Genomic DNA, 27,554 nt, shown 5'->3' on the forward strand with positions numbered 1-27,554 from the left:
CGCCGCCCGCGCGCAGAGTGCAGTCTACAAGGCTTTTTTGGCATTGGCTAAAGCTTACCCCGCCTCCTCGCGTCATCCAATCAATGGCGTAGGCTGTGTGTCCGCTATTGGTCCGACTGGAGAACTTGGCTGGAAGGCCTGAGACTGGGAGCTTGAGTACTAGTTAAGATGGCAGCGGCCGCAGCCGGTCGAGCAGCGGGGGCAAAGTTGGGCCTGCGTGAGATTCGCATCCACTTATGCCAGCGCTCGCCCGGCAGCCAAGGCGTCAGGTGAGGCGCAGCGTGGCGAGGCGGGAGGGCTCCGGGACGCCGGGGTCACGACCTCGACCTCCCGGGTGTTTGGGGAAGCCCGTGCCCACAGCACGCGCGGCGCTCTCTCCGGCCCCGTAGGGACTTCATCGAGAAACGCTATGTGGAACTGAAGAAGGCGAACCCCGATCTGCCCATTCTAATCCGGGAATGCTCTGATGTGCAGCCCAAGCTCTGGGCCCGCTACGGTGAGTACGGTCGCTGGGAATATGGGACCCGTGTGGAGGAACAGGTTCGAGAAGAGGGGCTGTCCAAGGTCACACAAAAGCATGTGGAGAGGGTAGAATTCCAACTTGAGGCTGCTGTTGCCATTGAAGAAATTAACATTTGTGGGGTTATATAACGCTTTGTATCTCGGGCAGCATGTCTATAGGGGTAGCCGGCCCCCGCCTAGGGACCGGGAGTTTTATAGAATGGGCTTGATTTGAAGACGCGCCTGTAATCCCAGCGGCTCTGGAGGCTATCCTCAACAATGGCGAAGGGCTAAGCAACTCAGTGAGACCCTGTCTCTAAATAAAATACAAAGTAGGGCTGGGGATGTGACTCAGTGGTCGAGTACCCCCAAGTTCAATCCCTGGTACCCCCACAAAAAAAACAGAATTGCTAGTTAGTTCGCCTCAGCGTAGGTTCTTCCCAATTATTTGTGGCCAGTTCGATAGGGTGTAAAATCTCAGTAACGTGGAGCACTTAGTTTTAGAGGCTGTCCTGAGTGCTTACCTGCTTAACTCATTTAATCTTCATTAATCATTTGAGGGTGTTGATTCTTTTCTCATTGTAGAAATTAGAAGACTGAATCAAAACTTTATAGAATATACCTAAAGTTATCCAGCTAATGTATAACAGAGCTGAGCCTTTGTATTCCCCCCAACACACACCCTTTTTCTAGAATGCACCTCTCCTGGACTTCCATGGCTTTTTTGTTACTATCCAGGTTGTTGTTATTGCAGGTCTGAATATATATTACCCCCCTCAAAAGTGCATTCCCTGACCAGTTATGTAACATTGCCTCAGTCCCTTTTAGTCATACTACCTTATTCCAATTTATTACAGTCCAAAAATTTCTTACCATGTTGTCTGACACCCAATAAGCATGCAGTAAATATTTATATTACCAAACAGTGGCATTTTAATCACAGCTGTTAATTATATCTTGCTAAAGCAATGGACTAAAAGGGGAGGCAAACATAAGTAACTTAAATGCATTGTGCCATATATTATGCCAGAAGTTCACTGGATTAATTCTATACATACAATTTGGTAGTCCCACTCTGCACAGTACATGCTAATTACCTCTCCACCTCTTTTTCTCTTCCCCTCAGCATTTGGGCAAGAGAAGAATGTCTCTTTGAACAACTTCAATGCTGATCAGGTAACCAGAACCCTGGAGAATGTGCTAAGTGGCAAAGCTTGAAGTCTCCACAGAAGTGTATGTGCAAGAGACCCAGAATCTGAGCTCTGTTGGACTGAATACAATATGGAAAAATGTGTTCCCCTGTTCCTTATAAAGCTTGTGCTGTAAAATGCTGCCTCAGAATGTTCTTTATTTTACCCTATACCCCTTATTGTACAATCACTGAGACAAGGTAGTTTAATACAAAAATAAAGCTTTATTCTTATCAAAAGCCACCAGCTAAGCCAGGTGCAGTGGCCGACACCTGTCATCCAACTACTTGGGTGAGGCAAAAGGAGCACTTGGGAGTATGAAACCAGTGTGGGCAACACAGTAAGACCCCATCCCAAAGGGGGGACCGTAGGGGATGGGGGAGGGGTGATCCAGGGCCTCCAGAATAAATGAGCCACAGAGTCCCCTCTGGGCCATGCTGGGTAAAAATCGGAGCAACTGGGCTCCAAAGGTGTTGGCTTAAGTGCAGGAGCAAAGAGAATGAGACCTCATGATGGTTCTAATATCCCAAAGACGCCATTGTTTACCCCTAAAAGAAGCTTGGGAGGCAGGATAATGTGTGACATTGAGAAACCAGGTCAGCCACGAAGAGCTATCTGCTGGAGGGCATGCACCCGATCCTGAAGCTGGACCTCCTCCTGATGTCTTTCCAGAGCCTGCAGTCCTGATTGCTGCAGGAAGGCCTGGACAGCCTGGGGGCAGAGAAAAAAATAATAATTAAATACTTGAGTCCCCATGCCCTAAAACTCAATTCCCACAACCTCATGGGTTCCACTTCATGGAAGAGGGTGCATTGCCAACAAGATGATGAGTTCTAACCTGCAGCCCACAATAGGCTAGGCTAGCCCAGTCTAGTCTAGAGAAGCAACTATAGTTAGGACTATAAGGTAAAGGAAGTATGGTGAGACCAGAGGTGTCTGAGCTGGGGAGAATAGCAGGGCCAGAAATCTACCTCTGGACGATACAGGAATAGCAGCTGTAGCAGCTCCAAACTCTGGCCTACTACTTCAGTATCAGAGAGGGCCAACATGTTCAGCAAGCAGGGAAGCAGGGGTCCTGGCCACAGCTGCCGGCAGTAAGCTGGACCCTTCTCTGCAACATTGCAAAGAACTGTGAGTACCTGTGGAGAGACATGTATACAGTCCCCAAAAAGATGAAAACCAAAGATTTTAGAGAGAATACATGTAGTGCTGACCACACACCTAGACACTGCCTGGTTCTTTCATATACATGTATTGTAATCCCCATTTTAAGTGAGACTGAAGCTTAAGGTAGGAAAGTGCACTAATCTAATTTAGGAACTCGCCTAAACTGGTCTACCTCTGAAATTATACCACACCACCTGCTAGCTCTCAGCTAACCGTTCTGAGGGTTCAGGACTGTTTTTGTTTACACTTTGACAAGGAGGTCCTAGACTCGTGACCCAAATACATACCAGTACACTAACCACATTAGATAGTGGCAACAGCTGCAAGAGGGGCTCAATCAGATCCAAGGAAAGCAAGGAGGTACACAAAGTAGGACTGTTTGCTGTAAGGGAAAAAGTCAGTATGAAGTACCTTAAATTTGGGCCTGAACCACTGTCCCCCAAATCCTATCCACTTTAGACATAGGTAATACTTCCTCATAGCCCAAGCTAAAGTCCAGGTCCTTCTCAGTCTGGAGCAAGAAGTGCTGCTCCAAACCAATGGTCTATAGGGCCCTGTGGATAAGGAATACCTGCCCCTGATGCCATCTCAGTCCTGGGGCATGTGCAGGAACTTGACTTCCTGAGTTCAACAGCCTTTGCCCCTCTTCACAAGGCCCTCAATTACCATTCTCATCTCCCTAGGAAGGCAAGGATTTCAGAGACCTGACTATGATTTTGGGGACCTGAGCTCCTGGATTTCTGAAAAGGCTTAGGGAAGCCAGAGTCTCATAGAGATCCCTACCCTATCATCATCCTTGGAGTCCCCTTCTCCTGGCCTGACTGGAAGTTTAATTTATACCTCTATATCCTATAGTACAGTAGCTTCTGGCTCTGGGGTCTGGCTATCACCAGGGGATTAAGTCAGGAAAAGGATTCCATATTTGTGATGTGTTTGTATGTACATCCAACACCCCATAGATGTGTACTTGGAGTGAGTATGGTGTTTAAGCCCGGGAGCGCATAGTAGGGAATTAATGTGAGCACATCTGTGTGTACTGCAGATATACCCATTCTGTCCCCATGTGTGTTTGAGTCCATGTGTGCCCATGGCAGAGGGTTTTAACTGCACTTCCAGTCTCCTTGCTCATGAGACCCAGTGTGATCACTTATCCCCAGAATCCTGTGTACCGACTAGGTCAGGCAGAGGCCTGGCTGGGTTTGAAGGACAATAAGAGTGCTTCTGTCTTAAAAATGTTTCTGACTGAAGCCTTAGCGGAGCCATATTTACTTATTGAGGCCTCTTTGGTACGCCTGGGGAACAAGCCAAGTGCAGGAAGAGTATAAGGCTGATACCTCACTTCCCTATACCCACAAGCAAGGACAGGGATCCCTGAGCTATTCTTTCAACCCACCATGAAGGAACTGGGGCAACTGGAAAGGAAAAGTGCCTGACAGCCATAGTAGATAAAGGGTTCCTCTCCAGGAAGTCATTTCAGGGCCACCTGCCCGTCAAAAGATAAGTATAAAGTGGGAGAGGTTAAGTGCAGATCTTCACTAATGGTCGGCAGGAGGGATAAGTGAAGGGCATCTCCCAGCCCAGAATGCAGGGCCCCTGTTATGGTTTTAGAAGTGCTCTCCCCCATCCTCTAGTCAGCATTTGTTTCCTAACAGCTCTGTTCTCTCCTGCTTTGGTTGTTTGTTTTTTGGTACCAGAGATTAAACCCAGGGGTGCTTAGCCACTGAGCCACATCCCCAGCCTTTTTTATTGTGAGACAGGGTCTAAGTTGCTGAAGCTGGATTTGAACTTCCAATCCTCCTGCTTTAGTGAGTTTCTTACTTTCTTTCTTTCTTTTTTGTACTAGGGACTGAACTCAGGGGCACTCGACCGCTGAGCCACATCCCCAGCCCTATTTTGTATTTTATTTAGAGACAGGGTCTCGCTGAGTTGCTTAGTGCCTCATTTTTGCTAAGGCTGGCTTTGAACCTGTGATCCTCCTGACTCAGCCTCCTGAGCCACTGGGATTACAGGCATGCACCACCATGCCCAGCTGTGCATTGGTTTTAATAAACATTTTGGTAATGGTAGAATAAATGAAAAGTAAAATTTTAAAACTTGAATAAATCTTAAATATAAAATAAGGACTGGGGATGTAGCTTAACAGTAAAGTGCTTGTCTAGCATGTGCAAGGCCCTGAGTTCTATCTCCAATACCACAAAAAATGAAGTTTCAGGTCTGGGAAGATTGTGGTGCATACCAGTGAGATTATTGAGTAGCCAGAGGCCCTCTGGAAGCAGGCTGGGCTGTTTCTGAAGGAAGAACTGGAAGAGGATAAATAAGGCTGCCACGATACGTTCATCTTTGAGTTGCATTTGCCCTCCCACAGCCTCTACTGCCACCTCTGTCAGCAGGTTGCTTAGACACCGGAGCACAGGGCATGCGAGCTGCAAAGACAAGATGAGGGTTAGGTGTGAGAAAGAAGGGGTTATCTGAACACCAGAAGAGAAGAATATCTTCATCTAGAAAAGATGTCTACCAGGCTGTTCTGTTTTTTTGTTGTTTGTTTGTTTGTAGTGCTGGGGATATAACATAGGGCCTTGCACATGCTAGGCAAGTGCTCTACCACTGAGCCCCAGCCCACTACCTGTTCTTTTAACTTACCAGCTCCAGTCCTGCCTCCTCCGTTTTCTGGACAGCCCCCGCCAAGTCCAACAGCAGTAGCCCCAGAGTAGACAGAGCCCCATGGGTGATGAGCAGAGCATTATTGACCTGACTTTGCAACAAAAAACAAGCAGTCACTATCTAGGTAATCCCACCTTTAAGCTGGGAAACAGCCTAAGTCTGTGGGTCTCCTGGGCCAAAGAGAGGACCCCAAAAAGGATGAAAACTCACTACAGCAATTCCAAAAACCTAAAATTCAAAGGCCTAAGTGTCATGGAAGGAAGCCCTTTCCCTGGAGTTCTGCAATTTTCCCAACTGGCCTATGTTACCTACAGATGATGTAGTGAAGGCACCAGGCAAACTCCACAGCAACCCCAGGGTTCAGTTTGGGGCCAGGTTGCATCAATCGCAGCATGTGCTGGGGGAGGAGGGAGTCCAGGATAGAGCTGCCAACAGAAGAGCTGTGAGTAGGAACCATGAAGATGTCGATGGTTCCTCCCAAATCCTTTTAGCAAGAGGCAAAGTGTCCAAACCCAAGGCTCTTCCTAGTCAGACATACAGAGTTAAAACATTCAACAGCTTTGGAAATCAGATCTGATCAGGTATCCATGGGCTATACTACCAAGAACATCAACCTTGGCTGCACATGTGGAGAAATAATTTTACTTACGGAATGATCTTCTCTGGAGCTTCCTTAGCCTGCAGAAGCTGGGACAAGGCATATCCAAGGGCTTCCAGCACAGCCACATGAGGGGACTAGAAGTAGACAGTAAAATCTGTCTCTGGAAGCTGGGTCATAAGGTCTCCTAAGACTCAGCCCCTTGACAGAGCAGAGACTAGAGCTACCCAATCAAAGCCAGTGGAGCATGCAAAGAGGAGTGATAGGTTTGCCCAGGGAAGAAAAAAAAGGCACTCACCTGGATGCAGGCAGCCAAGGCTGAAACAATGCCCTGTGGCAGGAGCTGCTGTCTCACAACCTCACTCTCCACGATAAGATTCCCCAGTGTATACAAACAGAGCTCCTGAGAGCAGGAAACAAAAACAAGGGCTGCATTCATCTCATGCCACAACAGAGATGGGATAAGAAAGATGGAACAGTCTGGTCCTTGAAGCTTATAAGAGGGTAGCTAAATGATGGGTATACACATTGCTATAGCATCAGGGGAAGCAGGGGGCTTTTTGTTTGTTTGTTTTCCTTGCCCTTACATATAGCTTGAATTGGAACCAATTGGTTTGGTTTTGGAACCAGGGATTGAACTTGCCACACTGAACCACTAAGCCACATCCCCAGCCCCCTTTTTATCTTCTATTTTGAGACAGGGTCTCACTAAGTTGCTTAGGACCTTACTATGTTGATAAGGCTGGCCTTGAACCTGCAATACTCCTGAGTTGCTGGGATTACAAGTATGTGCCACCATGCCCAGCCCCAAAATCACAATTTTAAATTCTAAGCTCAGAGCAAGGTAGGAGGGTACAGGGCTTACTATGAAATCTGAGCTGTGACCAGAAAGGTAGGTGAGGAGGTAGGAAGTAGCTGGCAGGCAGGCCTCAGCCACCACAGACTGCTCAGAATGAGAAAGCTCATGCAGGCACCGAGCTGCCTCAAGCTGCAACAGGGCTCTGTTGCTGGTCAGGAGCCCAACCAAGGTCCGCATGCTGCCCTCCAGCCTACATGAATGAACACCAGAGACCTGTTAATCATGTGCTCCATTCCCTTTACACTGTCCCCTCAGAGCCCCAGCTGACCCAGATCATCCACACAGACCTGATGAAAATTTGCTGTGTCTCAGGGTGCTGCAAGCCTCGACGAAGACTGACCAGAGCCTTCTCTCTCTCCTTTTCCTCTGTACCCCGCTGGGCTAGCCGCAAGAACTCCTGGACCTGAAGCCCAGAACAAAGACAGAACACACAACAGCCAAGAAGCAAGTTCTGAGATCCTCTCTACCCAATTCACCTGGGAGGCCTTCAATATCACACCACCAACCCTAAAACTTGTCATGAATACTAATATAGCTAAATCTTGCAAGGGAGCACACAGGTTGGGAATTAAGAGCGAGTACGAATACCCGCCCTACAACATACCCTATAAGGGACCTGAACCCCAGTTTCCTCACATGAAAATGAGAATGACAGTATCTACTCTGCCTTTTTAAAAGGTTATTTCAAAGGTAACATTTAAACTCCTCAGCCTGGCAAAACCTACTCCTTCAGCCATTCTCCCCATGTAACCTACACTCCAGCAATACCTGGCATGATGTGATTTGTTTTAATGCTTCCAAGCTTTTGCATGACCAGTCCCTCTAGTCTTCCTTCAATAGACTAAAGAGTTTCTCTTGCCAGGCACAGTGGCACACGCCTATAATTCCAATGGCTCTGGAAGCTGAGATAGGAGAATTGCAAGTTCAAAGCCAGCCTCAGCAACAGTGAGTGGCTACGCAACTCAGTGAAACTCTGTCTCTAAGTAAAATACAAAATAGAGCTAGAGATATGGTTCAGTTGGTAGAGTACTTGCCTCCATGCACAAGGCCCTGGGTTCAAACCCCAGCACCACCAAAAAAAAAAAAGGGTTTCTCTTGAACCTCATGTTTCCTTCCATTATGATAGGTGGTATCATATCACAACTGTCTCCTTCCTTCATTGGTCTGTAAGCCCTTCAAAGAAAATAACTTTTCATCTTTGTGTACCTCAATGCCCGCCACATTGTCCTGGCATAAAGTAAGCACACAATGAATAAGCAGTATAGGCTAGGTGTTAAGTGCTTGGTAAACTATTATATGAAAGCATGCACAATACAAATACAAGGCATACCCCAGAGCTTGCTGAATGTAATTTCATTTATTCATTCAATAAATACTGAACATTTACTGTATTTCATATACTGTGCAACCATTTGATTTTTTTTCTTTTTCTTCCCTCCAGTACCAGGGATTGAAGCTAGAGCCACTCTACTACTAAGCTACATCCCCAGCCCTTATTATTTATTTTTGAGACAAGGTCTAAGTTGCCAAGGCTTGCCTTGAATTTATGATCCTCCTACCTCAGCCTCCTAAATCACTGGGATTACAGGCATGCAATTGCACTTGTCTGCCATCTGGGTTTTCAATGATGGCAAATAAGATAGGAGGATTTTGTGAATTTAGAGTCTAGTTGGAGAGTCAATAAACAAGCAAATTAGATAATACGATTAATATTCTGCAAAAAACAAACAGGTTGCCAAAATACCAATGCCAAAAGAGATCCATTTTAGATATTACAGATACAAAGTCCTTAAAACAGGAAAGGAATTGGCATATTATTCCAGGAAACGAAAAGGGGGCAGTGGTTGGGATGAGTAAGCTAATACAGGCTGGAGATAGGCAGAGGTGACACCATGATGGGCTTTGCAGGTCACAGGAAGGATTTTGGTCTATTGTGTTTTTAAAAGACCTACTGCGAGTGGCAAATGTAGAAGCTTTTAGGAGGGTGCTGTAATATCCAGAGATGGTGGTGACAAATACGATGGCGAAGTATGTAAAAAATTGTTAAGAGGTAAAAACGGTCAGGACTTGACAATGGGATGATGTAGAGAGAAGGGACAATTTATTGTGGAGGATGATGCCCCTATTGCTGGTTCGACCCACTAGATGGAGACGTAGAGTGGATCGCGTTCAGGTAGGAGGCAGACACACTTCAAATACTAGTGAGGCTTGGTGTCCGCAGGAATGGACTATAGCGCGAACCCAGTCCTGCCTGGCCCGCTCACCTCGGCTTCTCCCAGAACCGCGGCCGAAGATTCCCCTCCGGCTTCCTCCGGGTCGTCCTCTCTCAGCAGTCTCTTGCTGACCAGTTGCTGCTCCCTCCGCGCCTTCCGCAGTGCTGGGAACAGAATCGGCTCAGTGGGTGAGAGGCGACGTGGACCCAGAACCCGCGGGTCGGAGCGGAGGATGGCCTCCCCCCATCTCCAAGCGCCACCCTCACACCAGTGCTGCCTCGCCCGCCCACACCTGCCTCCCGCTCCCGCCGGCGGCGCCGTAGCTCTTCCACCCCGCAGGCCATCAACCCGGGGCGGCGGGGCTGTCGAGTCCACATGGTAGAGCTGGGGGATATCCACAAGGAGCTCACTAATCTCAAAACAGCTACACACTGCCGTACGGAGAAAAATGGCACCAACTGCGCAGCCGCAGCTCAGAGCGTGGGTGGAGGGACGAAGTGAGGGCGGGGCGAAGTGGAGAGGAGGGGTAGGGCCGGGCCGGAATTCCAAACGAGGGCTGGTTGGCCAAATCTCACAACGCCAGAGACACAGCTAGGATTCTAACACTAGTTGCCTACTTCTGCTGTCATTGTATTTAATGAGGAGCTGTACTCACTGCTTGGTCCTCAAGGATCTCAGTGATCTAACCTAGCCTTGGGGCATGGCTCAGGCAATCAGCGTATGCCAACAGGATATGCAGGAGGCAGTGTGGTCTGAAGCTTCCTTATTTGGGTTGGGGACAGATGTACAACTACTCCTCAATTAAAAAGCAAGTGTGAGGGGCTGGGGTTATATCTCAGCGGTAGAGCGCTTGCCTCGCACATGTGAAGCACTGGGTTCGATCCTCAGTACCATATAAATGTAAATATATCTATATCTATCTATATATGTTATCTATAGATAGATCAAGTGTGAGAGTCAGATGGGATAGTGCATGCCTGTAATCCCAGTGACTCAGGAGCCTGAGGCAGGAAGATCACAATTCAAAGCCAGTCTTGGCAACTTAGTGAGCCCCTGGGTTCAATCCCTGGTACCAAAAAAAAAAAAAAAAAAAAAAAAAGATTTTCAAGTAGCTATTTCCCTAGAAGTCTAGAAATATGAATTTGCGAATGCTGTCATAAATGTTTAGCCCTTACCGCCATCTGGGACTCTTGTTTTTTTGTTTCTGGGTTGTTGTTGTTTTCCCCCCGCCTTGGCAAAACGGGTGATTTACTAATTAATCCTCATTCAACATACTTCCAGCCCTTTCTTCTAGGCACAAGAATTGCCCTGGAAGGAGGGCAGGGAATAGCAAGTTACAAATGGGAAATATTTCTTCTTGGCTGAATGAAAGGCTGAAGTTGCCCTCCAAATGCAGTGGGATTTCCACAAGGGAGTACCCAAAATCTTTACAAATTAGGTTGGTTTTATTGAAAGCACTAGGTGCCAGAGTGATCAATCCAAGGCATTTATTAGAGGAAGGTAACTACTGAGTGGGCAGCAGTGTCCTAACCTAATTACAAACTGCAAGAGAAAGATGTTCTACCTATATATGTTCATAACAAGGAAATCAGGGTATGGAGTTTATATGAGAGGTTAAGGAATTTGGCTTAGATTCTGGGCTAGTTTCTTTCAGTGTTTTGGGCAACAACCTAAATACCTTTACTTGTGCCTGGGAATGCTGAAGGCCCTGGCTTGGGTTCAAGCCTTCAGGGGAAAGCATGCAGCTGATCAGGTCACAGAGCCATCAAAGCACTTGGTATTTCTTAGTTAAGATGAGAGAAAAGGGGGCTGGGGATGTGGCTCAAGCGGTAGCGTGCTTGCCTGGCATGCGTGCGGCCCGGGGTTCGATCCTCAGCACCACATACAAACAAAGATGTTGTGTCTGCCGAAAACTAAAAAATAAATAAATAAACATTAAAAAAAAAAAAAAAGATGAGAGAAAAAGTGAGAGCACCTTGAGGACCCTACAGGAAATTTACATTTAAAATATCTTGTTTTCCAATTTCAGGAGAGGAAATGAGTACTGTGAATAAATGATAGAGCAACTAGGTCAATATGTGTCTGTTAAACACCTGTTTTTTGTTTTTGTTTTTATGGTGCTGGGCATTGAACCCAGGGCCTTGTGCATGCCGGGCAAGCAGTCTACCAACTGAGCTATATCCCCAGCCCTGTTCGTTTGTTTTTGGTTTTGGGGTGTTTTGTTTGTTTGTATTTTGTTTTATTTTAGATACTGAGCCCTCGACACTTTACCACTGAGCTACATCCCCAACCCATTCCACCATGCGACCAGCGCACTGGTTTTATTAAAGAGGTTCTTGGCATAAAAGTTAGCTAGTGAGATCAAAATAAAACACACAGACTCAATTACCTTTTTCTATGACCAGGTCCGAGACAGCTCTCACCTCTCTGGTTCACACCTCGAACCACCCAGTAGGGCAGCAAGGCTTACTCAGGGCTAGCAGGAGAGAGGCAGAGCACGCCAGGGAGTGGCTTTTTATTGGGGAACAAGAAATTCAGGGGAAAATTCCATCCAATGAAGGTCGAGGGGGGCAGCACTCCAAGGTCAGGGTCAGTAATTGGCCTCAGGGTCAGTGGTCAGTCACACCCCCACATGGACAGGCTCTCGCACCAGGAGAGGGTGGGGAAAGCTCCGACACAGTTTAGCCAGAGCGCCTCACACCCAATCCGGGAGGTGTCCAATCACGTGCTAGAATGGCTTCCCACACAACCCTTTTTATTTTGAGACAGGGTTTTGCTAAGTTGCTGAGGGTCTCAGTAAATTCCAGAGGCACCTTGCACCTGGCCTATACACCTTTACTTTTTTTTTTTTTTTTTTTGGTAGATGGAAACAATACCTTTATTTCACTTATTTATTTTTATGTGTGCAGAGGATTGAACCCAGTGCTTCACACATGCTTGGTAAGCACTCTACTGCTGAGCTACAACCCCAGCCTCCAGACACCTCTACTTTTAATAAAGTTATTAAATAAAGGAATAAATAAGGGGGGGAGGAAGAAGAGTTATTCTTCAGACCAACTTCCTTTTCTCAAAGCTAGTTGTACCCTCTTTTTAAAATATTTTTTTAGTTGTTGATGGACCTTTATTTTATTCATTTATTTATAGTGCTGAGAATCTAACCCAGTGCCTCACACATTTTGAGGCAAGCGCTCTACCACTGAGCCACAACCCCAGACCTAGTTGTACCCTCTTAAGACAACAGATGAAGTTCACAATCTCTTCCACAAAACATCCAATTAAATATTGATAAACCCACTCTGATTCCCTCTTAAAATTGGAAGCCATCTCACCACAAAGACATAAAAGCTAATTTCGGCTTTACTATAAATTACTGCAAATTCTGAACTTGCTTGGAATGTCTGCTCGTGCCTTGAACTCACCCATGCCTGGCTTTCCCTGACCAAATAGCAGCCCTCTCTGAAACTTTAGTGAGGCCTCATAAATCTTGGCCTTCCCTGGCCAGAAAATGACCCTCTCTGAGGCTCTAATGACCTTCATAAATTCTGATGTTGGGCCAGCAAAAATATAAACTAGCATTTATGTTATGCTCGTCAGAGTTTTGTTATCTATAACCTTCCCCTTTGTGTAACTTTCTAAAAGCTGGGTTGCAAGAAAGCTGCAGGGCTGTCTTATTCCCATGGTTTTTTTTGGGAGAGGCAGTCCGGCTGGTCGAAATAATAAGCTTGCTTTTAATTTGATTTTAATTGGAGTCAGTGGTCTTTTCTTTGCACCCTGGTCTAACAATATCTGAGGAAAATCAAGGATTTGGATTTGGGTGGCCAGAAGATAATATTAGCCAAGACTAGAGAAAAGTAAGGAAAACCAATTTGACTGAGTCCCTGGAATATATACCAGGAAGCAAAGGTGCTGGCTTAAGACATAAGGCACAGGGGATCATCCATTCCCCATTCCTGCCAGACAAGCCTGGGGCGCCTGAGTCATTCTGCATTGCCTGGCACCGGGTGTCTAAATGCCCTCAAAGAATTCTTCCTGGTTCAGCCCCTCTCCCTGCATCAACCTTCACTTGGAATATTTCCTAGAAGGGAAGTGCGTAGGGCTATTGGCAGGAACAGATGTGGTGAAGTGACCAGGGTTCACAGAGGAGGAAACGGAGTGACATCACAGGATTGCCCAAACTCTTGGGGCAAACAGAATACATAAGCGCATGGGACTGGAAGCCGGAGAGTGCCGCCAAAGCCATTCCCAGAGCCCACTCAGGCCATAGAGGCTTTCAGGATTTAACAACCATGGTGAGTTTACGGTCTTGGGGTCGAGCTGGGGGCACCTGAGGATCTCTGGGGACTAACTGGGACCTCCCTGACTTTTGCTGTCTCTCCAGGAGAGCGTGCGCTGGTTGTTGCTTTTGCTACTGCCGCTGCTGGATATCTCTGCAGCCACTCCGGATCCCTGCGAGTTGGACGAGGACGACATCCACTGCGCCTGCAACTTTTCGGAACCGCAACCCGACTGGTCCAGCGCCTTCCTGTGTGTAAGTGCGGTTGATGTGGAGATCCGTGGCGGCGGCCGCAGCCTGGAACAATTTCTGAAGCGTGTTGACATCGACGCAGACCCACGGCAGTACATGGACATGGTCAAGGCTCTACGTTTGCGGAGGCTCACGATTGGAGCTGCACGGGTTCCTGCTCTACTGCTATTCGGCGCCCTGCGTGTGCTAGGGTATTCCCGCCTCAAGGAACTAACTCTAGAGGATTTAGAGGTAACAGGCACCATGCCGCAGCCTGTAGGAATCCAAGGGCCTGGGCTTTCCGTCTTGCGCCTTCGCAATGTGTCCTGGACTACAGGAGGTGCCTGGCTCCCGGAACTGCAGCACTGGCTCAAGCCGGGTCTCAAGGTACTGAATATTGCCCAAACACACCCGCTTGATTTTTCCTGCGACAAAGTCCTCACTTTCTCGGCCCTCACCACCCTAGACCTGTCTGACAATCCTGGACTGGGAAAACGCGGATTGATGGCGACCCTCTGTCCCCACAAGTTCCCGGTCCTCCAGGATCTAGCGCTACGCAATGCTGGAATACAGACTCCCAACGAGGTGTGCTCTGCTCTGGCTACAGCTGGTGTGCAGCCCCACCGCCTAGACCTCAGCCACAACTCGATGCTCGCTACTGCAAAACCCGAGGATCCTGGGTGTGTCTGGCCTAGCGCGCTAAACTCCCTGGATCTGTCATTTGCTGGGTTGGAGCAAGTGCCTAAGGGACTGCCGGCAGAGCTCGAGGTACTCAATCTCAGCTGCAATAGGCTAAATAGGAAGCCACGGTCAGACGAGTTGCCCAAGGTGGGTAACTTAACACTGGACGGAAATCCCTTCCTGATTCCGGGAAACTCCAATCCCAGTAGCATTGTCCCCTCTGGAGTAGTCCCAGCCTGTGTGCATTCACCCTTGGCGGTGGGGATGTCAGGAACGCTGGCTCTGCTCCAAGGGGCCAGGGGCTTTGCTTAAGGCCCAGAGGAAAAGAATCCATAGACTTAGATTGCCCTGGCTTGGGGGAGCACCATCAGGACAATCAGCACTTCTGCCTCAGAACCAACCCTCTGCCTCACCTTTATTAAATCTTAAAGGATGGACCGATGTAATTCAACAGACCTTTACTGGGTGTCTGCTGTGTTCTGGGCTCTGGGGTGAATGCGGAATCCATCATACTATAACTTTCTTCATCCCTACTCCCTAGAAACCTTGCCTACCCTTCCAAGAACTACAGGGACAGAAAGAACAGCAAAACATTGCCTGGCTCGTGGAGAAATAATGAATGCTTGTATAGTCAGGACTTTCTGAGCAGATTACTGGAACTTAGGTTAGTGGATGTTTAATGGTAAACATATAATGGAAGATACAAAATGTTTCCTTTCCCACACACTGTCCAAAAATCAAAGGTAATAAAACCCAGAGTCAGCTGGGCGGGATAGAACATGCCTATAATCTCAGCAACTCAGGAGGCTGAGGCAGTAGGATCACAAGTTCAAAGCCAGCCTCAGCAATGTAACAGGGCCCTAAGCAACTTAGTGAGATTTTGTCTCAAAATAAAAAACAGAAAGGGCTGGGGATGTGTGCCTTGGGTTCAATTCCCAGTACAAAAAAAAAAAAAAAAAGTCATTTGCTTCCCTGCTTCCTCCCTCACCACCCCTTCAGGGAAAGGGCAAAAGTGCCTCCCTGTCCTACATAAACTTTGAATTTCATCATTTCAGGGGTTCTCTCCTATAGTGTAAAACTAATTTGTCCCCACAGGTACAGTAGTCTTCACTATGTCACTCCCCAAGTAAAGGATAATTTCTTTTTCCTTTTTTTAAAAATTTGTTCTTTTTAGATGTATATGAGTAAGGGGTAATTTAAGCAGGGGAAATGGATACAAAGTACAATATATCTCTGAATCAGAGATCTGTTTTATTGATACCTAAGTGGATAACCCATTTAGATTGACTCTGATTTGCAAACAAGATAACATATCAGATCCTTCACAATAAACAGAATCAACTCAGAGATCTAGGATATCAGCCATCAAGAAGGGCTGCTTCTTTTGAATCATTTTCTCATTACAAGGAGGCAGCCACATATATCAAAAAGCTAATACCTACTGGAGGGAGGGTAAGGAACAGGGGTGGGGGATGCATATAGTTCAGTGCTCCTGTCTGCCTTAGGCCAGTGTCTAGAGCCTCATGGATAGGAATGAGAAAATTAGCATTGGTGGGAGAGTTATAGAGGTCAGTAAAACCAGACTCAAAGAATGGCAAAATACAACTAAATTAGCTGGAAACTCACTGGAGTGTTCCCAAGGGACCATCTACCTGCCTGCTGGGAAGTTTCTAGTAGAGTTAATCACCCCAAGACATTTTTTTTACATTTGAATAGCTCTGATCATACTTCATGAAATAGTTATAGAGCCCCTGTTCCACTTCAGGCCCCATATTAGCTTGGTATACAGACCAATCATAACACATTTGCCCTCAGGGAATTTTCTCAATTCAGTAAGGGAGGTAGACACATAAAAGTTAGTTGTGATTCAAGAAGATGGAGAAATCATCTCCACAATGGGAGGTAACTCAGGAAGGATTTGAAAAAGATAAAACATGTAATATGTATTTTGTGACATGACTATCACTTCCTCATGAAGGACATCCCAGGCAAACATAGGCAGCTTGTTAAAAGGCTCAGAAATCTGAAAGCAGATGACCAGAACTGGGAACTGTACCTGGTTAGGTAGGACTGGAGATCATTTTGATGGAGTCTGGAAACATTAATTTATTCAGTGCCTATTATGTGTCAGGCATTATACTAAACCCTGGGAATATAGCAGGAATAAAGTAGATGTTCCTTCTCACATGAATTTAAGATTCTAGTTGTATGGTGGGTATTATGAACTGAATGTTTGTGTACCTGCAAAATCCATATGTTGGCGCCTTAACCCCCAGACTGGCAGTATTTGGAGACGGGGATTCCAAGGAAGTAATTAGGTTAGTCCTAAGGGTGGATCCTTTTTGGCAAAATGTGTCCTTATAAGAAGAAACATACAAAGCACACATGCTCCCTCTCTCTCCCCATATATGCTCCAAGGAAAGATCATGTGAGGATATAGTGAGGTAGCCATCTCCAAGGCAGGAAGCAAGCCCTCACCAGAAACCAACCATGCTGGCCCTTGATCTTGGATTGCTAGTCTCCTGAACTGTGAGAAACAAATACCTGTTGATTAAGTTACCTGGGCTAGGGCATTTTTTCTTGATAGCCTGAGTTGTCTAACAGAAGATTTTCAGAGAAGTCCTCTCAGATAAGGAATATCTGAGCGGAGATCTGGGTGAACTGGAAACCAAGCTTGAGGATAATATGGGGAATATAATTCAGGCAGAAAAAAAAATCAAAATGCAAAGACCCTGAGGTCTTTGGGAGTTAAAGGAAACAGCAAGAATGCCAGTGTGGCTGTATCAAAATAATCAAATTTGGAGAGGGGTAAGAGATAATATTAGAGAGATATCAGGGACCAGGTCACGTAGGGCCTTGTAAAAAAAAAAATGCTACTCAAAGTATGGTCCAAGGCAAATTGCTATTACTTTATTCCCATTGTATTTCCAGGGCTTAATATAGTGCCTGACACATGATGGGCACTGGAATGCATTAATATCTCCAGCTTCCATCACAATGATCTCCAGCCCTTGTTATTTCTGCACTATAAGAAGTACAAAGGTCAAGAAAAAATGTGTTTTGCTGGAGATTGAACCCAGATCCTTGCACATGCTAGGCAAACATTCCACTATGAGCTACACTCCAGTCCCTCCCCTTTTTTGCACTGCTGGTGATCAAACCAAAGGCCTCATGCAAAACAATATGGAAAAAGAATAACAGGGCTGGGGATGTGGCTCAAGCAGTAGCGCACTTGCCTGGCATGCGCGGGGCGCTGGGTTCGATCCTCAGTACCACATAAAAATAAAATAAAGATGTTGTGTCCACCAAAAAATAAAAAATAAATATTAAAATATTCTCTCTCTCTCTCTCTCTCTAAAAAAAAAGAATAACAAGGCTGGAGGACTCACACTTTCAGATCTTAAAACTTACTACAAAGCTACAATAATCTAAATAGTGTGGTACTGTCATAAACACAGACATCTAGATAATGGAATAGATTCCAGAAATAAACTGCATCTATAATCAATTTTTGACAAGGGTGTCAAGTCTGTTTAATGAAGAAAAGACAATTCTTTCACCAAATGGTGCTAAGGAAACTGTATGCCCACATGGAAGAAAAAAAAATGCGTTAGCTTTTTGTTGCTGTGATCAAGTTACCTGACAAGAACAACTTAGAAGAGGAAAAGTTTATTTGGGGCTCATGGTTTCAGAGTTTCAGTCTATGGCCTATGGCTCTGGGCCTGAGATGAGGCAGAACATCATGCCAAAAAGGGTGTGGTGGAGGAATGCCAGTTTAACTCATGGCAACCAGGAAGCAGAGAGAAAGATCAAAGTGCAGGGACAAAATAAAAAACCCAAAGTCATGACTCCAGTGACCTACATCCTCTAGCCACATCCAACCTGCCTACTACAGTTGCCACTCAGTAAGTAGTTCTTTCAAATTATTAATCCACCAAATGGATTCATCCACTGCTTAGGTTATAGCTCTCATAATATAACTGTTTTACCTCTGAACATTCCTGCAGTGTTTATCACATGAGATTTTGGGGGATAACCCATATCCAAACCATAAAAAGAATGAATGCTCAAGTAGCTCAAAATTATTAAAGACTTAAATGTAAGATCTAAAACACCTAACTCTTAGAATAAAATATAGGGCAAAAACTTTATAATGTTAGGTTTGTCAGAGATTTCTTGGCTATGACACCAAAGGTATAGGAAATTTTTTAAAAACAGGCAAACTGGACTTCAAGAAAAACTTAAAAATTTGTGCATCAAAAGACATCACCAACAGAGTAAAAAGGCAACATATAGAATGAGAAAACATGTTTGTAAATCATATATCTGATAAGGGATTCATGCCCAGAATATAGAAAGAGCTTCTAAAACTCAACAACAGAAAAACAAATAACCCGTTTCAAAAATGGGCAAAAGACTTAAATAGACATTTCTCCAAAGAAAATATTTATGTGCCAAATAAGCACATAAAAGATGCTCAACTAATCATTAAGAAAATGCCAATCAAAACTATAGTGAGGGGGTCAGGGTTATGGCTCAGTGGTAGAGCGCTTGCCGGGCATGCATGAAGCACTGGATTCTATCTTTAGCACCATATAAAAAGAAACAAATAAAATAAAGGCATTCTGTCCATCTGCAACTACCAATTTTTAAAAATTAAAAAAATAAAAAACCACCATAGGCTGAGACAGGAGGATAGATTGGGCCCAGGAGTTTGGGGGTGTGGTACACTACACCAATCAGGTCTCTTTACTAATTATCAGTAGTGGGATTGCACCTGTGAACAGTCATTGCACTTCATCCTGGGAAACATAGCAAGACCACATGTCATAAAAACAAAGAAAAAAACAAACTACAAGGAGACATCGCCTCCTACTTATTAGAATGGCAACTATTCAAAAGAAAAGAAAACAATAAGCCTTGGCAAAGATGTAGAGAAATTAGGACCCTTGGGCACATGTGGGAATGTAAATTGGTACAACTACCGTGGGAAACAAATCTCCATGAGTCCAGGGGCTGTGTCACTTGCATTCGGTTTACAAAGAAGTGCTTCCATAAATCATGGCAGGTATTCCATCAGTCTTTACTGAATGATTAATTAAATGAGAGCAGTGGGCTTAGGGCTGGGCATTGCTGCGCTGAGGAAAGAAAAAAAAACACTGAATAGCATTTTATTACACCAAGGTCCCACAAAAAGGTTTGTCCCCAACTGAGTTTGGACACTAGAAACTATGTATCATGGTTCCAGTCTCAAGGTATCTATATATCTATATATCTGTAACTATATATCTCAATATTTTTTTCTGGCAGTGTTCAGTAGCGAAGTAACAGGATTCATTCATCCAATGTCAGGGTTGGGGCACAGGCATCCCCAGTGAAGCCAAAAGACTGAGAGATTTGAAATGATAAAATAACGCTGAATAATACATCCTACAGAAGGAAGGAAATGAAGCAAGGACAGGGAGATTAACTGAGAGAAGCAAGGGCCCCATTTCCACTTGGCATTCTGTGGTCAGATGTTTGTGTGGTGTGATGGATTTTATGCTGAAAGGGCAAAATGTGGTCAAAGGACTTCCTTTTTTGAGCCAAAATCGGTTTCCCTGTATCTTCCTCTTTTGTTTCTGCTCTGTCATCTGTATATGTAAAAACTTTACAATGTTTACAACTTGTATATGTAATCAAACATATACAAGTTCTTTTCCTTGACTACAAAAAGTTTTGCTTTCAAAAAAATTATTTTTTGCTCTGTCTTATCCAGACTTCTCTTTTCCAACACAAACCATCCACTCACTTTTTCCAGTGATCAGAGTCCCATCATTCTTCAGCTCATGGGAGACTCTTAATGAACCACTTTAAAAAATCATATGTATGTGCTGGGGTTGTAGCTCAGTGATGGAGTACTTGCCTCTCAGGTGTGAGGTACTGGGTTCGCTCCTCAGCACCACATAAAAATAAATAAACAAAATAAACATAATGTGTCCAACTATAACTAAAACACTTTTTAAAAAAAAAATCCTATGCAGTCCAGAACATTTGAACACCAACTTGAATCTTTGTGAATATTTTTAAGTTGCTAATTTTTAAAAGTAATGTGTGTAATGAGTGTGATATTATGATCATGTTTAAGAAAAAGTACTTGACAAATACATCATGAGGAAAGAAAACTGCAGAGCAATATCCCTGCAAATATGGACACAGGAATCATCAACAAAAATGAAAGGAAACAAAATCTAGCAATGTATAAAAGCAGTTACATACCACGATCAATTGGGATTTATTCCAGGAAATGGCCTAACATCTGAAAATCAATATAAGACAACATATTGATAAAATAACAAATAAAAACTCTATGATTGTCTAAATAGATGCAGAAGAAGTATTTGACAAAAAAAATCAAGCTTTTATGAAAAAAAAAAAACACTCAAAAAAAAGGGGGGGGGGAAGCTAGGAACTTCCTTGCATAATAAAGGACATCTGCAAAAAACATCTGCTGAGAATAAACTTAACAATGAAAGACTAGATGTTTCCCCCAGCCCCCCCCCCAAGGTCAGCACCAAAACAAGGATGTATGTTCTCACCACCTCTATTCAAAATTTATTAGAGATTCAGGTCATGAAAATTAACCAAAAAAAAGAAATAAGTGGCATGTAGATTAGGAAACTGGTAAAATAGTTTGAATTTACACATGATATGGTGGTGTATATTAAAATCCTATGGATTCACTAAAATATATTAGTTCAACAAGTTCAGTAAGGTTGCAAGATACAAGTTCAATATACAAAAATCCATTGTATATCAGTACACTTGTGATGACTATTCTGAAAATTAAATTTAAAAAATCCCATTTACAACAACAGCAAAAAGGATAAAACACATAGGAATAAATATGGCCAAATGTTATGGTTTAGATGTGAGGTGTCCCCAAAAAGCTCACGTGTGAGAAAATGCAAGAAGGTTCAGAGGAGAAATGATTGAGTTGTGAGAGTCTTAACCCAATCAGTGAATTAATCCCCTGATAGGGATTAACTGAAAGGTAACTGAAGTGGTAGGATTTGGCTGGAGGAGGTGGGAATTGGGGGCCTGGCTTTGGGGTGTATATCTGTATCTGGAGAGTGGATTTCTCTCTCTCTCTCTCTCTCTCTCTCTCTCTCTCTCTCTCTCTCTCCTTTCTGATCACCACGTGAGCTGCTTCCCTCTGCCACACTCTTCCCCCATGATGTCCTGCTTCACCTGTAGCCCCAAGGACTGGAGGCAGCCTTCTATGGACTGAGACCTCTGAAACCATGAGCCCTCAAATAAACTTTTCTTCCCTAAAATTGTTCTGATCAGATACTTTAGTAGTAGCAGTGAAAAAAACTGACTAAAATACCAAAGAAGAACGAAATTTGTACTCTTAGAACTATAAACTTCTGTTGAAAGGAATTAAAGAATATCTAAGTAAATGGAGTAACATCCTATGGATCTTAATATTGTTAAATCTATCAATTCTCCCCTAATTTATCTACAAATTCAGTGAAATTCTTGTATAAGAACCTAAGCAGCTGATTTATTTTCTTATCCTTTTTTTTTTTTTAATTTTTAATACTGAGGATTGAACTCAGGAGCACTTTACCACGGGGCCACATCCTGAGCCGTTTTTATTTTTCATTTTTTAAAATATTTATTTTTTAGTTTTAGATGGACACAGTATCTTTATTTTATTTTTATGTGGTGCTGAGAATCAAACCCAGTGCCTCACACATGCTAGGCAAGCGCACTACCACTTGAGCCACATCCCCAGCTCCTTATTTTTCATTTTGGCACATGGTCTCCCTAAGTTGCTGAGGCCCTCACTAAGTTACAGAGGCTAGCCTCAGAATTTACCATCCTCCTGCCTCAACCTCCAGAGTCAACTGGAATTACAGGAGTGTGCCACCATGCCCAGTCAAGCGGCCGGCTTTGTGTAAATGGACAAGCTGGTTCTAAAGTTCATATGGAATTTCAACAGATGTGGAATAAACAAAATAATCTGGTAAAAGAAGAACAAAGGGGCTGGGGTGTAGAGCATTTGCCTAGCTGGTAATAGAGCATTTGCCTAGTGTGCATGAGGCCCTGAGTTTGATAGCAAATATCAGATGAAGAAAAAGGAGGAAGAGGAGGAGGAAGAAGAGGAGAAGGAGAAAGCTAAAGGACTCATTAAAAATATTGTGAAGCAACAGTAATTCAGATAATATAGTACTAGAATAAGGATAAACACACAATCAGTGTAATAGAAGCCAGAGTTCAGAAATAAACCTCAATGAAAAAAATCAACCTCAATTGACTTTGACAAGAGTGTCAAGAACATTAAATGAAAAAAAAATTAGTTTTTTTTTTCAATTAATAGCATGGTGACACACAGGTAGACGCACGAAGTTGAGAGCCTTTACTTCAGATCATAAAAAAAGTTAATATATACTGATGACCTAAATATAAGAGCCTGAAATTATAAAACTCTTAAAAGAAAACATAGAAATTAATCTACATACTGGTTCATCAATAAGCTAAACATAGTTATCAGATAATCCAACAATACTACCCCTAGTTATATATCTAAAATAATTGAAAAGGAGTATTCAAGCAAGATTAAGTACCAAAATGTTTATATCCACACTATTCAAAATAGCCAAAAGGTGAATGTCCAAATGTCCATCAAAAGTTGAATGTATATTGGACTGGGGCTGTGGCTCAGTTGTAGAGCACTTGTCTTGCACGTGTGAGACACTGGATTTGATCCTCAGTACCACATAAAAATAAACAAACAAAATATTGTGTCTATCTACAACTATATATATCTATTTTTTAAAAAAGTTGAATGTATATGCAAAAAGTGTTATACACACACAATGGAATGTTTTTCAGTCATTGAAAGCTATAAGGTACTTTTACATGCTATAGATAAACCTTGAAAACATTATGCTAATTGAAATTGCCAAACACAAAAGAACAGATATAATCTGATTCCATTTATATTAAATATCTTAAATAAGTTAAAGATTACCAGAGTCTAAACGGAGGGCAGATGGGGGAGTTATTGCTTAATGTGCAGAGTTCTGTTTGGGGTGATGAAAAACATAGTGGTGATGGTTGCACAACACTGTGAAGGAAATCAAGGTCATTTTGTTGTACACACGAACATGGTGAAAATGGCAAAATTTATGGTGTATATTTTACCATAATAAAAAGTAAGAAAAATTCTCAAATCAATAACCCAATTTTATATCTTAAGGAACTAGAAAAAGAAGAGCAAACTAAACCCAAAGCCAGAAGAAGCCAGAAAATGATAAAACAAATAGAACAGAGATATAAAGATATATAATATCATTATATAATATAAGGATATAAGGAATAGAAAGAAACTAAACAATGCTTCTTTGAAAAGGACAACAAAATTGACAAACCTTTAAGCAGATCTAGGTAAAAGGAAGGAAAGAAAGAATCAGTTAAGCACACAACTAAAATCTGAAATTTTCTTAAATTAAATCACTAACCAAAAGTCTCATAACAGAGAAAAGTTCATGACCAGACAATTTTACTGGTGAATATTAAATAGAAATTAACACCAATCCTACTAAAGCTTTTCAAAAAAAATAAAAGAGGAAACATTTCCCAACATGTTCTATGAGGCCAGCATTACCTTGATACCAATGATAGGCAAACACACCAGAAATAAGGAAAACTACAGATCATTATGCACATGAATGCAAAGTTCTCAGCAAATACTAGCAGACTGAATCCAAAAGCACATGATCAAGTTGAACTTATAACAGAAATGAAAGTTTGGTTAAAAATAAGATAAGCAAGCCAGGCATGGTGGCACATACCTGCAATTCCAAAAACTTGGGGGGGCTGAAGCAGGAGGATTGCAAGTTTGATGTCAGCCTCTGTAACTTAGAGAGGTCTTAAGCAACTTAGTGAGAATTTGTCTCAAAAATAAAAAGGGCTGGAAATATAGCTCAGTGCTAAAGTGCCCCTGGGTTCAATCCCTAGTACCAAATGATGACGATGATGATGATGATGATGATGATGATGATGATGATGATGATGATGATATAAGCAATCAGTGTAATATACCACATCAATAGAACAAAGGGGAAAAACACATGATTATCTCAATAGAGGGATGTTGCAGGGCCTGACTCTCAATCTACCTGGAGGAATGCTTATCTTGCTCATTGTGCAGCAGGGAAGTCCTAACATAGAACACTAGTTTTCAGACAGAGTGTTGTTAGAACACTTGCAAGCACCATTGCTCCTTTGACAAGAAGTCATTTCCCTGTTGGTACAAGGTCAGCCTATGTGGCAGTTTCTGAACTCCTGGTGTCTGGATTCCCATAATATGACATATTGTATATCACCTCTGACCTATCATGTCTGTTATATGTAAATTGGCATATATCCACTATAAAAGTTATTTTTGCTGAGCAATAAAGCAGACAAAGTTCTCTGAAACCATCTCTGGAGGAGTTTCTCCATGCTCTCAAGCTCCCCATAGTCGATGCTGGAAGGACAGGCCCCTCAGCAGAGGAAAAAAGACAACTTGACAAAATTCATCATCTTTTCAAAATAAAAACACTCGGCAAAATTGGAATGGAGAGTAATTTCCTTAACATGATAAAGAGTACTTAAAACACATCTCTAATATGATTCAATGGTGAAAGAATGAAAGTTTTCCCCCTAAGATCAGAAGAAATCAAGGGTGCCATGTTTACCACTCCTATTACTATTGTACTGGAAGTCTTAACCAAAACAATTAGGCAAGAAAAAAGAAATAAAAGGCATCCAAATTAGAAAAAAAAAAAAAAAACAGTAAAACTTCTGTTTGCAGATAACACAATTCTATATATAGAAAATCCCATAGAATTTACACACTTAAAAACCCTATTAGAGATAATAAACAAATTATCAGTCTCAGGGTAAAAGTACAACACACAAAAATTAGTCATTTTTTTAATGCAACAGCAATAAAAACCAGAAAGAAAATTAACAGGTTGGGATGTAGCTCAGTGGTAAAGTGCTTACCAGGCATGTATGAGGCCCTGGGTTCAATCTCCAGCACCAAAAATAGAAAATAGGGAAAAAAGTAACAAATAAATAAAACAATTTTATCTACAATGTTATTAAAAAAACTTGAAATAAAATTACCAAGAAAATAAAGGATTTTTACAAAAACTAGAAAACATTGCTGAACGAAATTAAAGGAGCCCTACATAAATGGAAAGACATCCTATGTTCATGGATTGGAAAACCTAATATTTTTAAGATGACATTATTCCTCATAGCAATCTACAAATTCAGTGCAATTCCTGTCTAAGAGCCCTTTTTTCAGCAATGGAGAAGTCAATTCTCAAATTCATGTGGAATCACAAAGGGTCCCAAATAGCCAAAACAATACTGAAAAAGAAAAATGAAGTTGGAGAATTCATACTTCCTGATTTTAAAACAGTACAACAGTGATTTGGGAGGCTGAGGCAGGAAGATCACGAATTCCAGGTCAACCTCAGCAACATAGTGAGAGCCTCAGCAATTTGGTGAGGTCTCAAATTAAAAAAAAAAAAAAAAATGAAAAGGGTTAGGGATGTAGCTCCGTGATGAAGAACCTCTTGATTCAATCTTCAGTCCCTGCCATCACCCACCAAATGACAAAACTATTAAACAGTGTGATATGGGCATAGGGATAAACATGCAAAATGACTGAGTAGAATTAAGTAATAAACAACCCAAACATATAGGCAACTGATTTTTTTTTTTTTTTTTCTGTACTGGGGACTGAACTCAGGGGTGCTTAACCATTGAGCCACACCCCCAGTCCTTTTTTATTTTTTATTTTTTAATTTTAAGACAGGGTCTTGCTAATTTGCTTAGGGACTTTCTAAATTGCTGAGGCTGCCTTTGAATTTGTGATCCTCCTGCCTCAGCCTCCTAAATTGCTGGGATTACAGACATGCACCATAGCACCTGGCTCATCAACTAATTTTTAATAGGAATGTCACGATAATTTAATGGAAAGAGAACAGCAAATAGCAAATAGCATTGGACAGCTAGCTAATCAAATGCAAAATATTATGAACCCCTCCCTCTCTACATATAAGAAAATTAACTCAAAAACTATAAAAGCATTAGAAAAATATACGGATTAATCTTTGTGACCTATGACTTAGCAATGTATTATTAGATATAACACCAAGGCATGAACAACAACAACAACAAAAATAGATAAATTGGAGCTCATAAAAACTAAAAACTTTGGGGGCTGGGGTTGTGGCTCAGCGGTAGAGCACTCGCCTAGCACGTGGGAGGCCCTGGGTTGGATCCCCAGCACCACATAAAAATAAATAAATAAAACAAAGGTATTGTGTCCAACTACAACTAAAAAATAAGTATTAAAAAATAAAAATTAAAAAAAAATAAAAACTAAAAACTTTGGATTATTAAATGACACTATCAAGAAAGTGAAAAGACAATTTATAGAATAAGAGATAATTATGAAAACCATATATCTGATAAGACATAAACATAGATACATATAAGGAGCTCTTATAAATCAACAACGAAAGACAAACAATCCAATTTTTTAAATGGCAAAAAAAAAATTTGAATGTATGTTTCTCTAAGAAGCTATAAAAATGGGTAATACCCAAAGAAAAAACGCTTAACATCACTGGTCATTAAGAAAATGCAAATCAAAACCACAATGAGATATCACATCATAATCACTCTCTTGGCTATAATAAGTTCTCTTTTTTAAATTTAATTTTTAGTTTTAGGCAGACACAATATCTTTATTTTACATTTATGTGGTGCTGAGGATCGGACCCAGTGCCTCCTGCATGCTAGGTGAGCACTCTACCACTGAGCCACAACCCTAGTCCAATAAGTTCTTAAAAGAAAATAACTGGACTAGGGGTATGGCTTATTGGTGGAGCACTTGCCTAGCATTTGTGAGGCACTGGGTTCCATCCTTAGCACCACATAAAAATAAATAAATAAAATAAAGGTATTGTGTCCATCTACAACTATATACAACTATATATAAAATAACTAATGTTGGTAAGAATGTGGAGAAATAGGAAGCCTCATGCTTTGCTGGTGGGAATGCAAAATGATACAGTCACTCTGGAAACAATTTGGCAATCCTCAAAAAATTAAACCCATCAATTGA

General features: G+C 42.5%; 3 protein-coding genes across 4 annotated transcripts; 2 read left to right on the top strand and 1 right to left on the bottom strand.

Annotated features, from left to right (window-relative positions):
• The first annotated feature begins 56 nt into the window (after window positions 1-56).
• On the top strand, window positions 57-1,829 carry Ndufa2 (NADH:ubiquinone oxidoreductase subunit A2). Its single transcript, XM_027927938.2, has 3 exons — window positions 57-269; window positions 390-496; window positions 1,628-1,829. The coding sequence occupies exons 1-3, from the start codon at window positions 169-171 to the stop codon at window positions 1,717-1,719; spliced, it is 300 nt and encodes a 99-aa protein (XP_027783739.1). The 5' UTR covers window positions 57-168; the 3' UTR covers window positions 1,720-1,829.
• A 66-nt stretch (window positions 1,830-1,895) lies between these two features.
• Window positions 1,896-9,644, bottom strand: Tmco6 (transmembrane and coiled-coil domains 6). 2 transcript variants are annotated; one of them, XM_027927937.2, is made up of 12 exons: window positions 9,482-9,643; window positions 9,241-9,353; window positions 7,264-7,379; window positions 6,983-7,166; window positions 6,416-6,520; window positions 6,169-6,254; window positions 5,828-5,944; window positions 5,499-5,610; window positions 5,095-5,281; window positions 3,146-3,240; window positions 2,663-2,830; window positions 1,896-2,402 (listed from the first exon to the last, which is right to left on the bottom strand). In XM_027927937.2, exons 1-12 carry the CDS (start codon window positions 9,564-9,566, stop codon window positions 2,289-2,291), a joined length of 1,482 nt encoding a protein of 493 aa, XP_027783738.1. In that variant the 5' UTR covers window positions 9,567-9,643; the 3' UTR covers window positions 1,896-2,288. The 2 variants fall into 2 exon arrangements, with proteins under 2 accessions (XP_027783738.1, XP_071468408.1); XM_071612307.1 differs by lacking the exon at window positions 1,896-2,402 and having other exon boundaries at window positions 2,667-2,802; window positions 9,482-9,644.
• Window positions 9,645-13,310: 3,666 nt separating this feature from the next.
• Cd14 (CD14 molecule) lies at window positions 13,311-14,825 on the top strand. Its single transcript, XM_027927547.2, has 2 exons — window positions 13,311-13,478; window positions 13,568-14,825. The coding sequence occupies exons 1-2, from the start codon at window positions 13,476-13,478 to the stop codon at window positions 14,684-14,686; spliced, it is 1,122 nt and encodes a 373-aa protein (XP_027783348.1). The 5' UTR covers window positions 13,311-13,475; the 3' UTR covers window positions 14,687-14,825.
• Window positions 14,826-27,554: the final 12,729 nt, after the last annotated feature.

The sequence above is a fragment of the Marmota flaviventris genome, chromosome 5 (genome assembly GCF_047511675.1).
Source record: "Marmota flaviventris isolate mMarFla1 chromosome 5, mMarFla1.hap1, whole genome shotgun sequence".
Lineage (NCBI taxonomy): Eukaryota > Metazoa > Chordata > Mammalia > Rodentia > Sciuridae > Marmota > Marmota flaviventris.

Coding starts and splice junctions, on each gene's coding strand:
- Ndufa2 (XM_027927938.2), top strand. CDS start 169: ATGGCAGCGGCCGCAGCCGGTCGAGCAGCGGGGGCAAAGTTGGGCCTG. Junction 270..389: donor CCCGGCAGCCAAGGCGTCAG/GTGAGGCGCAGC, acceptor CCGGCCCCGTAG/GGACTTCATCGAGAAACGCT. Junction 497..1,627: donor CAAGCTCTGGGCCCGCTACG/GTGAGTACGGTC, acceptor TCTTCCCCTCAG/CATTTGGGCAAGAGAAGAAT.
- Tmco6 (XM_027927937.2), bottom strand. CDS start 9,566: ATGTGGACTCGACAGCCCCGCCGCCCCGGGTTGATGGCCTGCGGGGTG. Junction 6,521..6,982: donor GTCACAGCTCAGATTTCATA/GTAAGCCCTGTA, acceptor TCCTGCTCTCAG/GAGCTCTGTTTGTATACACT. Junction 3,241..5,094: donor GCTACTCAATAATCTCACTG/GTATGCACCACA, acceptor TTTCCCTTACAG/CAAACAGTCCTACTTTGTGT.